Here is a 15,184-nt window from a genome sequence, read left to right on the forward strand (position 1 = left end):
CCTCCCCGCTCAGACTCTGCTGTCCTTGCTTGAAGTCTGGGGTGGATTTGAGATATGGTGATGGCGTGGGCACAGGTAATGTTGAAGCACGGCTTTTCTTCTGCCAGCTCTGCCTCTAAAGAGACAGACTTCGTAAAGACGGGGCAGAGCTTAGAAGTCTTGATAGCTGTCATCTATCAGTGGCTAAAGTCAGTACTTTTAAAGCAGTTTAAAATAGGTCTTTACCATGCAAATAATTTTTCAAGCACCCTTTCCACCATGCAGCTCCCTCTGGAATGTGACTTCACTGCCTTACGGGCAGCTGGCTGCAGGATGTGTAGGAAGTGTCAAAACCCATGTTGAAACGTAGCTTGCAGTGCTGTATTCAGAATGAGTACTGGCTTAGGAAGAGCGACCAGCACTTTGATCAGGTTCCCTGCTGTGGTGCGGTTTTTGTCTGTGCAAACAGAGAACACCAGGTGTCTGGGGTGCTTTTTTCTTTTTCTGAAAAAATTCCAAGATGACCCTTTCAAAATAAGCAGAAACATTGTGAAGTGGATGCATGCCCATCAATGAAATGCGAAATAATTTTGTGTGTAAGCCACATCTGAAACTATTTTCTGCAGGTTTGAAGCTTAGGGATCCCCGAAGAGACCCTTCCTTATAGCTACGTCAGGGCAGCTGGATGCAAATTCAGGGTCAAAGTCAGCCTTTCCAACCCCTGGTTTCAGTTTTCACAACCTCAGCAAAGCCCGTAGAGGAATGCACTTTCCAAGCGTCAGAACATACCTTCATTTATAGAGCTGTATTTTTAAAAGCCTAATGCTCCTTTGCTTTTGTCTCTCTCTTGTGTTTCTGGATTAGTTTTAGAATAGAAAAGATCTGATTAAGGTTGGAATCTCATTTAATGTTCGTCCCAGCAGGAATGAAAAAGGATGATTAAAAGGTTCAATTTTGAATAGAAGATAAGCTCAACCTACCTGTAAGGGGTGGGTTAGTCTCATCCTCTGTAATAATAGTAATTCAACCTCCTGAAGTGCTTTTCATGCCAACCTTAGGCAGCTGTAAGAACAGCGCCGGGAGATAAATCCCCTGACATGCTTATACTTTCCCTGTAAAAACACTTCTGGATTCGGAAATGGGGCTGGTGGGTCCCGCCCCCGCCCCCAGGCAGCCGTGTTAAGTGTGAGAAAGACCTGCAAGGCTGTACGTATGCGTTAGAGCTGCCTGTGTCTGTTGCTGGTTGGTGGCTGGAGGACTGGGTTTATCTGTGAGCTGACTGAGGGCCAGACGTAGGGATCAGAGCGTGTGGACTGAACCAATGGGGTCTTCGTTGTGCCCGGTTCCTTTGCCGTGGACGGGACTGTGGGAAGGCTGTTGAACGTAGACGTTGTGGCGCCTGCTGCAGGGGCCGCAGGCCATCTGGTGCAAAGCCACTACTGTAGAACTGTGTACTGGTCTCCTCTGAGCCTTCGAGGAGCTAAGCTGGATGCCAGCGATCCTCGTGCTCTGGGGCATGGCAAGCTGCTCTTCCCCCGTGGTGGCTGCTTGGCCACACTCTCTGGTTTGTCACCGGTGTACAGAAGGGACAGTGATTTTTGCAGCCAGCACTGAATAAGGGAACATGCAAACAGGGAGCAGGAGTAGTTCTTGAGCCGAGCTCACCAAAGGGAGACCTGCCAGCAGCTCTCCCCAGCTCTCTACCACCTGCAATGTCCCCTGTAGACAGAACAGGCCTTGGTGGTGTCATCTTGGGTTGCCAGATGTTTTTCTATGTTTAAGTCTTTGTTGTATTCACAAAGAGCTCTTGGTTTATCAGATCTGTGCTGCTTTCAGACGGCTGTGCTACGTGGTGGTGTGTAATTCCTTCTCAGTTGCTTTTTCTTGCAAGGTGGCTTAGCTGTTCTTTTCTTTAACTAAAAAGAGCTGGAATTTGCTTTCATCCAGCACCGGATGGACCCTACATATTTTGTTTTTCATTATTCTTCCAGAAACTGGTGGCATCTGCATTGCCCCACGGCCTTCAGAGGAGAAAGCTGAGATCGTTCCGGCTATGGCTATGAGACCTTTCTTTGGGATTGTGCCCGTGCTGATGGATGAGAATGTGAGTTGAGGGTGTGCTGGGTGCCCAAAAGAGAAGCTGGTGTGTGTTTCTGCCTTAATTGCCTTTCTGATGGCAGAGGAATAGGATCCGGAAGGATGTTTGTTCCTCCATTAAAATGGTAGAATAGATGATCAATTTATATATTCAGCATATCTCAAATGTCCGTACAGACTGTCGCCTGGGCGTTGCAAGCTGTCTGCAAATCTCTAGAGGAGCGTTTGCATTTTCAGCACCTCTTTTATGGTCTTACCCTGCTTCTGATTAAGAGCTGCTGCTGTCGCACAGCTCCCGGGAAGCAGGGAGCTGAACAGTTGGATGCAACGTCCAGCGAAGTGGCAAGACTGGAACAGCCGATGGGACTGGTGGAGTTTTCCAAGGGAAATGCAAGGCATGAGGCCCTGCAACTGCGTGTGCCTGTGAGAAAACTGGCGCTGCTCTGTGAAGCTGTGCAGGGCGATCCCCATCTGCGCTCCAGTGCTCTGTTAAACAGTGAAGCATGTAATTCTCCTCCAAATACAGTTTGGTAAGGGAATGTGGAAGTGAACGAAAGGGAAAGTGGCAGGCAGGGGTCCAGGCATTTCCCTGCTAGCCCCATCCCTGGCATCCTCTGGCTGCTCGGCACATCTCTGCTGTCATCTTTGCTGGCATTGCCCTCCGGAGAATCACAGGACTCACTTTTCCTTTAGTCTTACCTGCTGTGCTGCTGGCCTCAAGGGGTGAGGAAGGCAGGATACAGCCAGTGCGTAGTAGCTCCACGAGTGTATTAATTTTCTCCACCCGTGGCCCTCCACTGGCAGCCTGCGGTGGGCAACAGGGTGACTCTTGCCAGATCACTGACAAAAAGCCCTTATTGTTCGTATTTTGTTCACCTGATCATCCTTCCTGTGCTTGAACCTGCAGGGAAAGGTAATAGAGGGCAATGATGTGTCCGGTGCGCTCTGCATCGCCCAGCCGTGGCCTGGCATGGCAAGAACAATCTATGGAGATCACCAGCGATTTGTTGATGCCTATTTCAAAACTTACCCAGGTAAGGAAAGTGCCAAGGGAAGGCAGTTTGGGCTGCAGTATAAGCACACTGAATATTTTCAGCAGCACTTTGTGTTATTTCTGTACCAGACAGATCTTGGTTGCCTGGGGTCGTGTGTCACGTGTTGCAAGCACACGCTAATGGTCGTAGATAGCGTTGACCTTTCTAACTGTCAAAAAGGAGTGTATTTTTTAGAAAGTTTAATGCCTAGATTTTAAAGTCCAAATACCTTTTCTTTGGGCCATTTGTGTATCACTTGGAAATAAGCATATTGAATGGAAAAGTACCTCCTGCATCACTGAATCTCACCCCTGCTGTCACAGGCTGTGTTACATCCTTCCTTTTTAAAACATGGTCAAGTTGTGCCTGGCAAGTAATTAGAAGTGTCGGGGAAACGTTTTTTGTAGGAGATTGGACAAGACCACTGTCTTCACTCAGGGGAGCAACTGAAGAGGATTTGAAAGCTACAAGGCAGACAAGAATTAGAGAGACAATCCTGCAAATTGTACAAAATGGGTTGGAAAATAAGAATGGGAAACTGTTAGAAGTTGAATGAGCCCATAGTCCCTTATTACTCACTACATGTTCCCATCTGAAATCTTGTTGATATGTAGTTGGTAGTTGTTTAATTGATTTAGAAGGGCAGGAGGCATGACTGAAAGACTATGAATTGGCCAGTAATGGGTCCTGGCAAGAACCACCTTCGGATTTCACAGCACTAGGTGCCTCCTGCTGCTCGGAAGTGCCCCAGGAACAATTCGTATGCGGACGTGGCTTTGATGAAGAGCCAACACAGTCTGTGTCACCAGATGTGTCCTCAATGACACTGGAGTTTCCTGGAACCACTGGGTCTTTTTCAGTTTCCATCAAATGTTTTAGACTCTCCAAACACCGTGCTCGTTGTATTCAGCCTATTTTTTTCAGCTAATCTGATAGCAGTATTTCTGCCACGCTGACATGCTGGAGAGGGACTGTTATCTGAGATGTGAATCTTTGTTAGCCAGGAGGCTTTTCATCCATCCCAGTGTAAGTGATTAAAAAAACTGGCAGTGTTCCCATGTACAAAATGTAATAGAACTGCTCCCTTTCAGCTGAACAGTTGTAGTTTTCCACGAGCGCTGAGGTGCAGCTAGCAGCAGACCCGAGTTTGACCAATAGCCCGCGGCATGATGGCAAATGGCATTTGAAGTGGTTTTCTCTTAGTGCACCAGGCCTGCGCACACAGTTGCTGCGCGGCTGTAGGCATGTAAAGCCTCGGGAGGTCAGAGAGCCCCCCTTGGTTTTATAAATCCGACAAAGCATCACCGTGTTGTATTGCTGGACTTGGCTTTACTACAGGGACATCAGCCGCTGGTTGCTGCTCATTGCCTACAGTGATTTTGCCCATCTTGGCAGAGATCTGAGCTCCACTGTCTTGGTGCCGCTCAGGTGCTTACTAGGAGCCAGCGCAGCCCAGGCAGAGCAGACGGAGGTTGGAGATGGCAGAGGGAAGTGGGAAACGGTGTGTGGCAAGTCATGCAGCTGTAAGCTTTGGAGGCCCTGCGAGCTGCCGGATCCACGCTACCCAACTCGCCATCCTAGAGCTGTGTCAGAGCCCAAAGCAATAGGCTGGCGCAATTCCTGCTGCTGACCACCCACCTGTCTTTGCTGTAGGTTACTACTTCACAGGGGATGGTGCTTACAGGACCAAGAAAGGCTATTACCAGATAACGGGGCGCATGGATGATGTCATTAACATCAGCGGACACAGGCTCGGGACGGCAGAGATAGAAGATGCGATGGTAAGTTCCAAGCAGGTAGATGTCCCTTGACAGGGCATATCTGTGGGGCACGGTGGCCCTTTCAAAGAAGTTTTATGAATTTAAACAAGCGCAGGGTCGCTTGTCTTCAAACCCCTGCCCCTGCACACACACAGCTTGGTGTGTAACGAATAGCAAATGTGCAAAAGGAAACGGCTCCCTTAATAAGGAGACAACGAACGGGCAAGTGAGAGAGGAGTCGCACCGTGGGCAGCCCCTGCAGTCGAGCTGTCAGACCTGTGTTTCCTCTCAGTGTTGGTTTACTGTTGCAGTTGTAATTTTGGATGCTGGTGGAGTCTCCATAAGGGATTGTCTCTCCTGTTTCTTCCTTCCCCTCTGCTAACACCTAACCTCTCCTTCCCAAACCTGTGGTTCTTGCTTGTCCGAACTAGCCGAGTATGCCGGAGAATTCAGCAGTGTTAAATACGGAGCAGCCTTGATTCATGTCAGCTGCAAAGCTTGCCTGTCATTTTGAGAGAAAATAATATTAGCTCAGGGAATTGAAAACAAAAAGTCCTCAGAGCATTTATCTTCAAAGCTTGACCAGAATATTTATTTCTATATTATGTGCCTTGCCTGCAAATGGCACTTAAATGTAACATTTGGTAAACCTGAGCTGTGTTTGCTGGCACACAGGATCCTCCTTTCTCCTCGGTGAGGGATTTTTTAATATGTGTGGGTTTATGATTGTAGATATAGGATGCAGTTCCTCTCCCACTCTATCTATGTGTATACATGTGATGCAAATATATTTATATGGTTAATTGCTCTGTGATGTTTTCTTTCATATTTTAATCTAGTTTAAAATAGCATAATCCAGTCTTTGGTGTGGGATTCGGAGATGCGATTTCTTCTGGTCTGTACACCCAAATTGTCTTCTTACTGCACAAGAATCTTAAATTAAACTCTGAAATGTGACAGAATAAATCACTGTTGCGTAGCATAATAATAAAAAAAATGCATTAAGCAAAACAGCCCTTTTCCCCTTCTGGGAAGATGAAGAAGCCTGATCTTTCTGCCTTCTGGTGTGCTTTGGGCACTTCTAAACACCAGTCAAACGTAGACTGTGATGTTGGCAGCTTCACTTTTGCTCTGCTGGCAACAGTCCCCTGTGGCACACAGCAACGCAGGACTGGTTTTGCTTGTGATTTGGCCGTGGCCAGTCACCACTTGGGACCGTAGCCGTGCACACACAAGAGCACAGACAAAGAAAGAGAAAGCAGGTTTCCAGCTGGTGCAAATTCAAGCTTGGTGTGCAGCGGGCTTAGCAGTGCATGTAGAAGTACTTATTTGCATGTTTAAAAGCAGGGCCAGTCCAGTGAGTCAATTCTGCCCCCAGAGCCGTGGCCATGCCCGTGGCCACCAGCTGACCATGCAGTAGGAAGGCGGCATCCAGCTTTCCTGTTGTGCTTTCAGCAGGATCTGCCAAGCGGAGGGTGAGATATGGCAAGGTGTTTTGTTCCCAGAGCAGTTGGCACAAACTCTGCAGGGCCTGAAGCAGTTGTTAACGCTCTGTGTACTTTTGTTTCACTTTTTGTGAAGGCTGATCACCCTGAGGTCCCTGAGACCGCTGTGATTGGGTATCCACACAAGATCAAAGGAGAAGGTACGTGAAAAGCAGTGTCCTGACATGACACCTACATACACTTCCCTTAATTTCTAACCTGGGCTCCGTGGCAGGAGGTGCCTAGGGAACGGGAGGGCAGTTATCCTTGGGTTGACTGGTGTTGCAGCCCCAAGAGGCAAAGACAGCCACAAAAACAACTGCATGTTCCTAAGCTGGGTGCAGGTATCACTCCTCTAAACTGTTTTCACACAGTGTTTACGTATGTGGTAGAGCTTCCTTAAAAAAGGATTGTGCTCAGAGATGTCCTTTGAGCAGAACGGGAATAGCTGATTTGCGTTGGCCAGCTTTTGATCCCAGTGACACTTTGGTAATTTATGTTGAATTGTCATTGTCACTGAGATCAGTCTGGTCCATAGATGCCAAGACAAGGCTGGGCCATCATCTGAGGGCTGGAGTCTGACTCTGTTTTGTAAACAGGATCTATAGTTTTCTTGGCAGTCCCTAGATTGTGCATAGGAACGATTTGAAACTTGCCTTGGGATTTGAATCAGCATCCCTCGTCTTGCCAGCCGGGATCTAATATGAGGTATGTGCCTTCTGCTCATTTGTCTTCCAGGTGCCTTTGCTTTCATAGTGCTAAAGGAGCAGACAGCTCATATAGACCGTGTCAAGGAAGAGCTCAAAACCATAGTGGCTTCCAAGATAGCAAAATATGCCGTGCCTGACCACATTCTGGTAAGTGGGAGACTGTAACTGGGACCAGGAGCAGGCATGGTGACATTGAGCAAGCCTCACCTTCCTGCCTGCAGTGTTGCTGAAGAAGCAGAAAAACAGAACTAGCTGGAGGGATCCCTAGGCAGGGGAGGGCAGATGCAGTGGTCCTTCTCCATCCCTGAGGATCAGCAGTGACCCAGGGGGTCACTGGGATGGACATTACAGCTGCTCCAGCCTGCAGAGCAGCTTGTTGGTGGGGCTGTTACAGAGCGTGGTTTAGAGCTACCCTGAGGCTGCTCCATTTGGGCCGAATGCTGAACAATCCTTTAAATGGGATGCAGAGGGTGTTGAGAGCATGATACTTGGCAAGAGCCCTGGCAAAGGAGAACCACAGGTTCACCCTGTGCCTCAAGATGCACTTGATGTCCCTGTTCACCATGCGGCAGCATTACTGCTCCGCACAGCCCTCGCCCTCAGCTAACCCCTTGCTGAAGCACTGTAGCTCTGCTCTCCGTGGCCCTGTGCAATGGGTCAGATAAAACCCCACCAAACCGTAGAGAAACGCCACAACCTTCAGTGTCATTGAGAGGCGGAGTGACACTTCCCACTGCCCTGCTATTTTGTGCTGATAGTTAGCATCAATCCTAGATCCCAAACCACTGGCTGTTCCTGTTGTGTAGCTCAGATGCTGTTCAGCCTGGCCCTGGGAGCACTGATGAACTCCAGGCTCTGTTTCAAGCCTCCTCACCTTTCAGCAGCTCCCTTTGTGTGTTTGTCCCTCAAGGCCCATCTGCATCCATTCCACTCTCTTCTTGGAGAGTGGCCACTCTCCACTTTTTTGAGGGGCTCTGCTTTAGCCACATCCTGGGAAGGTGAACACCAAGACACAGGTTACAGAATTACAAACAGGAGCAGGCTAGGGTGGCTCATTCAACTTGGAACAGCCCAAGACATCCCCGGTGGATTGGAGCAGCTCCCAGAACTTGCAGGTTTGCAAGGAAACATCTCTGTTTCCCTGTGTTTGGGGACAGTCCTGCAGAGAAGTCCTACAGCTCTTTCCTTGTGTGTTAGTTAATGCTTTGGAGTTTTGTAGCCCACTGGCCTGATCATGTAGCAAAACGTGAGACCTGCCTAGCGTCTCTGTTCAGTGCCTGAGAACTCTTTGCCAGGCTCAAGTCTATGCTAAAGCCTTTGAATCGGCTGCTAAGTCCTTTGCAGGAAGCATAGCTGAGACATTTAACATTCTTCTGGTTATGAAGGAAGGCGTGTAGGCTGACAGATAACAATCAGACAGAGAGATACATCAGCAGAGAGGAGTTATCCCTTGAGTAGGTGACCCTGTAGCTAGCGTGCAGTATTGTGTGCTTTATATTCCTGCCCTGTAAAGGGGACTATGAGTGTCTGTTCTGGTAATGTGTTGAGATGTGTGTCATCATCAGCGCTTGAGTTTTCAAGTGTAACTAGCTTTCTAGTTCGATAGTTAACAGCTTATTCAGGACCTGATTCTCCAAAGAGCTGTGTGTCCCGCAGCACCCAGCCTGGAGATACACAGCAATGAGTAAACGGGGAACAAAAGTCCACTTAAATAAGAATAAAATTTGTAGCACAAGGAATTGATGCTAGTGACACTCCTTTCCTTGGACATAAACCAGTGTGCTCAATGGTCTGGTATTTCCCAGGAGCCTCAAAGGAGCTGTGGCTGTGAGATAATGTGCCAGGCTTAGGACAGTTCAGCCAGATTTCCTTGTGGTTTCCAGCAGGACCCAGGTTCTAACATAGGTATGTCTTTCCCTTCTCTGCAGGTGGTGAAACGCCTTCCTAAAACCCGATCGGGGAAGATCATGAGAAGGCTGCTGAGGAAAGTAGTCACTGAACAGTCAAGAGACATGGGAGATGTCACCACACTTGATGATCCCAGCGTGGTCAAGGAGATATTGGAGGCTTACCAGAAATACAAGGAGAAGGGTTCCTCATAACAGGCATCTCTGGAATCTCTCTCGTCTGGAAATGTGGAAGGTCCTGAATAGTCATGCAAACAACATAGTTCTGTCTTGGTGTTTTTTTAAAAACTCTGTTTTTTAAAAAAAACTCCCCTTCAAGGGGAACAAGATTTTCCGCTCCACAACGTATTTTGAGATGCACAGAGCTAGGAGCAGTGTGCAGTTTTGCACAGTCAGTGAGCTCCCTTTCATTGCTTTTAAGGCTGTTGCAGAGCAGCCATTGGTGGTTTCCATTAGCTATGATGAAATTAATGCTAGCTTGCTGAAGCAAGATGCAGACGTTAATGTTTCTCATTTTAATGTTACTGTACAGGGAAATGTTTTTATACAACATTTTTGCTGTTTTAAAAGAAGCCCTGGAATACACTTTTCCAATTTTTCCTTCAGCTTGGATTTCCGAGTTCAAGTAGCTGTATTTCATTGCAACTCCGGTGCCTTTTTAGCAGTGCTGGGTATTCTAGTAGATGTTCCACGTGTGTTATTAGTGAAATGAGAAGTCTGACAATTCTTTCTTGTGTTTACCCAGTTGTTCTAAAAACTCCTTTGGCTTTCTTCATATGGATTTGTTCCTACCACTATATGTCATGGCACTTGCCAGAGATGGTGAGCCCATGTCCCTTCATGTCCCACCTAGGCAACCCAGCACTAGCACTTCCAGCCGCAAAACTGAGCCACAAAGCCTGCTACCGCTGGGCTTCCTACATGTCCTCAATGTGTTGCCAGTTGCGTAGGAGGGGCCTGGTCCCACGTGTTTTTATTCTGCCTTGAGAAACTGAGATCACCAATTGGGTTTTTAAAGTAACTGTCCTCTTCCTCATCGGTGATGACAACTGGATCAATGTTGTCCATTGTGGTTCACTTCTGCATATTAGGAGCGGTGGTCTACAACTGCTAGATCTTTGTTGCCAGTTAGTGATTTGTGTAGGTGCCTTTGTTTCTTGAAGTTGCTATGAAAAGGGATGATGTTTGCTTGCTGTCTGTCAGAGAAGCATTTGGAAACGAAATCCTCAAGTGCTCGAGAGAGGTTTGAAGCCGAGAGAGATGTGCTGGAGGGTTCATTGTGACTTGCTGGGCTGTGTGATTTCTGACCAAGGCGTGGTTATTTTAGCCCACTCCCAAATGGCCTGTAATCTCGTTTGCTCCAGCAAAGACAAGCACCCAGTTTGGAGGTAGGTTGGTTTTCCTGTCAGAAGTTATGACTTAATCCTTATTATTTCAAGTTGGGTCCTACCACGTCTGCCCCTTCCACATGCTGCCGTGCTGATCTTCCAAAGAGTTGAATGCGGGTGCCCGCAAATTGCACAATCTACAAAGAAGAAGGAAGTGCCTCTTAGATGCCTTCTGGAAAGCGATGATAGCATTCCAGACCAGCAACCTCAGAATAGCAGGGAACAATAGCCTTTGGCTTTCATATGCTTTCAAAATTGTAACTAATACATTCACTGTTTTATTTCTGGACTTGTTCTATCACGAACACATTTTGATTGAAACACTCCTTATATTTGGGCTGTTTGGAAGAATTTGCTAGTAAATCTCCTGTCCTCTCCTATGCCACAGAAAGGCATGGAAAAGCCAGTAGGTGCTGGATGCCTTTGAGAGTTCTGCCACTGCTAAGTTTGATTTAAGCTCGCTGAGGGGTTCAGAGTGGTTGGAGGGGCCACAGAGCATGCCAGGAAGGCATGGTAGAGGACTCCTCCCCTCTCCTTGGGTGCAAAAGCTCAAGGTATATGCCAGTGTAGCGTGCAACAGTGCTGATCCTGGGAGCGTGTGCCACAAGGGCGCAGGCAGAGCTTCTCTACCTTAACCTGCCTAAGCCAAAGGAGTGCTAACCACCATTCCAGCACTGTGGCTGGGGTCACTCCATCAAACCTTGCAGTCCTGCCTCTGTCTTTCTCAGGTGACAGTCTGCTTAGTTTCATGGAGCTGTGTGTTTTGGCCCGCCAGACCCCTGAGTAATTGGCAGAATTGACAATTTTTGCTGTAGTTTTACAGGGGTTACTTATTGCTGAATTTAATGGGAGCAGCGCTGCCTTTTCCAGTGGGGCTGTGTACTGGAAAGACAATCTGTGCACCTAACTGGAGGCAGGAAAGGCAGGAAGGAAATGGCTAGGTGATCCTGCAGGACCGGGAGAGGAGTGGTGAGTTCTTTGGCCAGCAGAGATTCTGGTACCAAACAGGCAAGCAGACTACTCGCAGTACAATGTGTTCTCAGAAACAGGCATGTCTTAGATCCCAGAGTTCCTCTGAGTACACTAGCTGCATTTGCTGTTGGGTTTTTTTTTTAAAGTTTATTTTAAACGTCTCTAGGGACTGGGTAATACCGTAGGGAATATTATGCTTCGTTAAAATTCCCATCCTTCTGACTGCAATCCATTTTTGCTTAAGGTAAGTAGACACCCTCTGGACTTTGTAGGAAGTCGAAAATCAGAAGGTTTGATAGAATTGACAAGATGTTAATATTTTAGGAGACAGCCCCTACATACATCTATTGCCATTGCAAAAGAAAAAAAAACTCAATTCCTTAAGTGATTTTCAAGTGGGAAGCAGCGAGGAGTTAATGCTTTTGACAGAAAAAGTAGACTCCCTTATTTAAATGAGTTGTCTCCACGCAGTCTGAAATACAGCGTGGAGGAAGAGAAATGACTTTTGAACAAGATTACACACTTTCCTTTTAGTCAACAAAGCGTTTCCTATATTAGGGATGTAGAATTTCCTTGTCCTGTTGACCTGAAATTTCCATGACAAGGTGTGACCCAGTGTAATTCATCTAATTAGACCCATGGTCTAATTCAGCTGAACTGTGTCACGAAGACTAGCTATGTGAGGAGCAGTGTGCCTTGAGACGTTTGTCATACTGTTCCTCTGCTCAGGGAAAACGAGAGCTAGGTCCACTCCCTCACCTGCATCCCTGCTGTCTCAACTTGCACGGGCTTAAGGACCACAGCTGCCAGGGAGGTTACAGACTGACCAGGTACCTGCAGCACCCCAATAAACTGACAGCCATTGCAACCATGGTGTGGACAGACCAAGCTTCACACTGTGAACTTCTGAAGCCTTACAAGCTACCTTTGCTAAAATCATGTCACCAGCGTGTGCCACATGCCAGCCATCCACCACGATGGCTGCTCCGTTTCTTCCTTGCGCATTTCCACAGCTGAGCTGTGGTCCTTGGGATGTCCATCTGCTCAGAGGCCACCTCGAGGTGTTCAAAGAGAGGACGTGGGGCTGTTGTGCTGCCCACGTGGTGTTCTGCAGTGGACACGGCTCCTGCTGGGCAGCCTCATCCCCCACATCTCCTGGTAAAACTGCCCTTCTGCGAGTATAGCAGCATCGCTCTTGGAGCTGACACCCTGTGCTCAGTTCTCTAATACCACCCTGGGAAACAGAGCTAGACAGGGCTTGGAAGTGGTACTTCTTATAAAAAGAAGAATATTGTGCTTCACTGGGTAGGCTACTCATAGAAGGCTTTGCCAAACAGCTGAAATTTTCCAGCCAGAGAAGTCTCCCGTCCTTCTCTTCCCCCATGATCTTTACTAACTGCAGCGGTTGCATCTTCAGTGCAAGCCTGAGTTGAGCTTTGCATTTTCGTTACTCCCTGGATGTCACGAACATCAGCACTGGTGCGTGGCGAGGGTGCTTTCTGCTTCGCATGCAGCAATTTCATGCCCCCGCCAGGCTCGTGGTTCAGTGTGGGGTTCAGCCTGCAGAACTGGCACTGATGTCCTCAGTTCTTGAAATGCCAGGCTGGAGGTAGCGTCCGAAAGACACCGGGGCCTGCAGTCTTAAGAGCTGATCTTCACTAATCAGCGAAGGAGGTAATGATACGTGGAATACTTTACAGTGGGATCGCGGGACAAACTTGGGGGTAATTGCTTCGTTTAGAAAAGCAAAACTGTTGAATTGTTCTAAACCTTTGTGTGTCTATGAGTAATGTGCAGGTTATTTGCCACATTGCCTTTGTAGCTTCATTAAAAGAGAGCCAGAGTCACATTCACTGCTTGCAGTTTGTTGCAAAGTGCAAATGTGCTTGCTTTTTTCCTCACTCAGTTTTGCCAGCGAGACCCAGTCGTGGTGCCTTTTCCCCCACTGGAGGCACACCATGATTTTCTTAATTTTAGGATGGGAAAATCCCTCTTTCTAGAGATGAGGTGTATGTTGTACGGTCTAATGTTAAGCCTTTAATTTCATTTTGTATTCTTGTAATCATGCTTTACACACTTTTATTGTCCTTGACCAAAACCAGCTTCTTCAATGACCTCTGTATTCATATTTTCATTAAAGGAAGTATCTTTCTCTGTGCGATGGGTTGGCTTTGCGTCATAGGTGCCCGGCCCTCCATCCCCTGCAGGGTCTGGGACTCTTTCAGTTCTTTCAACCTGCTTCTGCCAGTTCTGATTATTTTAGTCTGCCAGCGCAGAGCAAAGAAAGGCAAAGGAGTTCGAGATCAGGATGAGTCATCTTGTGGTCCAAATTGCTGTTTTGCTTTGCTGCTTCTCTCTAAACAGTAGCTCACAGGAAATGAGTTACTGCCAGAAAACTGCCACTGCAGAACAACTCAAAAAAGTTGGAGAAGGAGCATTTGCGTGTCAGTTAGAGGCATGTCTCCTGTAAGTCCCGAGGTCCCAGTGCTCTACGCTCGTTTTCCCGGGAGATGCAAACAGAGAACAGTTAGTGGGAACAATTAATTACCATTAGTTGATATGGATGGTTCAGATGCTAATCTCCTTGTCTTGTGCACAGCATGCACAAGTAGAAAAGGACTGAAAACAGGATGGGCGTGTCAAACACGAGAGACAGCATTATGTAGAAAGTGAGCGTGTAGCTGCCCCCGACCTGAGCAGATGAGAGAAGAAATTTGTTTCCAGGTGCCATGGATTGCTTGTAAGTGCCAGGAACGCATCCTCTGCAGGGCGCCTTGTCCATTAAGAAGTGAGGAAGATTGCGTTTCACCCTCTGTGTACCACATGGATAACACCATAGTTGCAATGCAGAGACGGACACTGAACATCCTCATTAGCCAACTTCTCCTGTTAACCTCCAGCGGCTGCTTCTGGAACGCTTCCAATTTACTTGGCTCTTGCAACCCTCTGGCAGGTGTCTCTGACGAGTCACGGAACAGGCTAGATAGAAAGGCAGGTGCCCAGCTCCTCACTTTGTGTTCTGCTACTGCAGCAGCCCTGATTTATTTACTGAGAATTTATTGGTAAAACGGAGACTGTGTTTTCCAGCCTAGCACAATTATATTCAGGGGCCGTCTCTGTGGACAGTTAAAACCACAGAATCTGATCTCAGCACCAAGTTTCTGCTTTTAAACTAAGCGGGAACAGACGATTCTTTTTCAGCTTGAAAAAAGACAATTCCAGACAGGGAATTGTCTTCTGGCTGAGTCTAGAGGCACAGCATGTTTTTCATGGCAGTGAGCCTATCCCTGCTTTGTCCTGGATAGAAGGATCTGGGGACGTAACCACCTTTTGGGGTGGAAATGATCACAGCTATGCAAAATTACCAGCCTACAAACACTGTTAATGAACCTGCTGCAGCAGCTTTTTCACTCTTGCATCTGTTCCTCTGTAGCTGGTATGTATCTGCCTGGACTCACAGCGTCTGTAGCAACAAAGCTTTGGCTTTTTGGTCTGTTGAGGGTGGGAGAGTGGAAACCCCAGAGCTTTTTAGTGCTTGTCCTGCACCTGGGATGCAGAAGACTCAATTAAGTTTCTTTCTCTACCTGTCGGACCTTAGGGATGCTATTTGACTTCTCTGTGCCTCAGCCCTCAACACCCCCGGGAACAGCGGTAACCTCACAGCAGAGTTGGGAGGAGAGGTTGTGGACTACTACTCACAAGGTCCTGGGGGGAAATGGTTGTTCAGGAAAGCGGGTGCCTTTAGGGAACAGTGCTGCTAAGCTTTTTGGCAGCTGCTGAGCCTGTTGCCTGAATTCAACCCAAACAAAGAGAAAAGGCCCCCCCCTCTCCCCATGCCCCCCCCTCTTTGCCT

The 15,184-nt window shown here is 47.6% G+C and overlaps 1 protein-coding gene across 1 annotated transcript in view; it reads left to right on the top strand.

Annotated features, from left to right (window-relative positions):
• The window catches only part of ACSS1 (acyl-CoA synthetase short chain family member 1), a 38,830-nt gene extending 25,341 nt beyond the window's left edge, over window positions 1–13,489 (top strand). The window contains exons 9-14 of the mRNA XM_074578783.1: window positions 1,971–2,083; window positions 2,984–3,110; window positions 4,764–4,891; window positions 6,452–6,515; window positions 7,093–7,211; window positions 8,993–13,489. Coding sequence (XP_074434884.1) covers window positions 1,971–2,083; window positions 2,984–3,110; window positions 4,764–4,891; window positions 6,452–6,515; window positions 7,093–7,211; window positions 8,993–9,166 — 725 coding nt within the window. The 3' untranslated portion in view covers window positions 9,167–13,489. The remainder of the gene's footprint in view (window positions 1–1,970; window positions 2,084–2,983; window positions 3,111–4,763; window positions 4,892–6,451; window positions 6,516–7,092; window positions 7,212–8,992) is intronic.
• The last annotated feature ends 1,695 nt before the right edge of the window (window positions 13,490–15,184 follow it).

Source organism: Larus michahellis, chromosome 3 (assembly GCF_964199755.1).
Source record: "Larus michahellis chromosome 3, bLarMic1.1, whole genome shotgun sequence".
NCBI lineage: Eukaryota > Metazoa > Chordata > Aves > Charadriiformes > Laridae > Larus > Larus michahellis.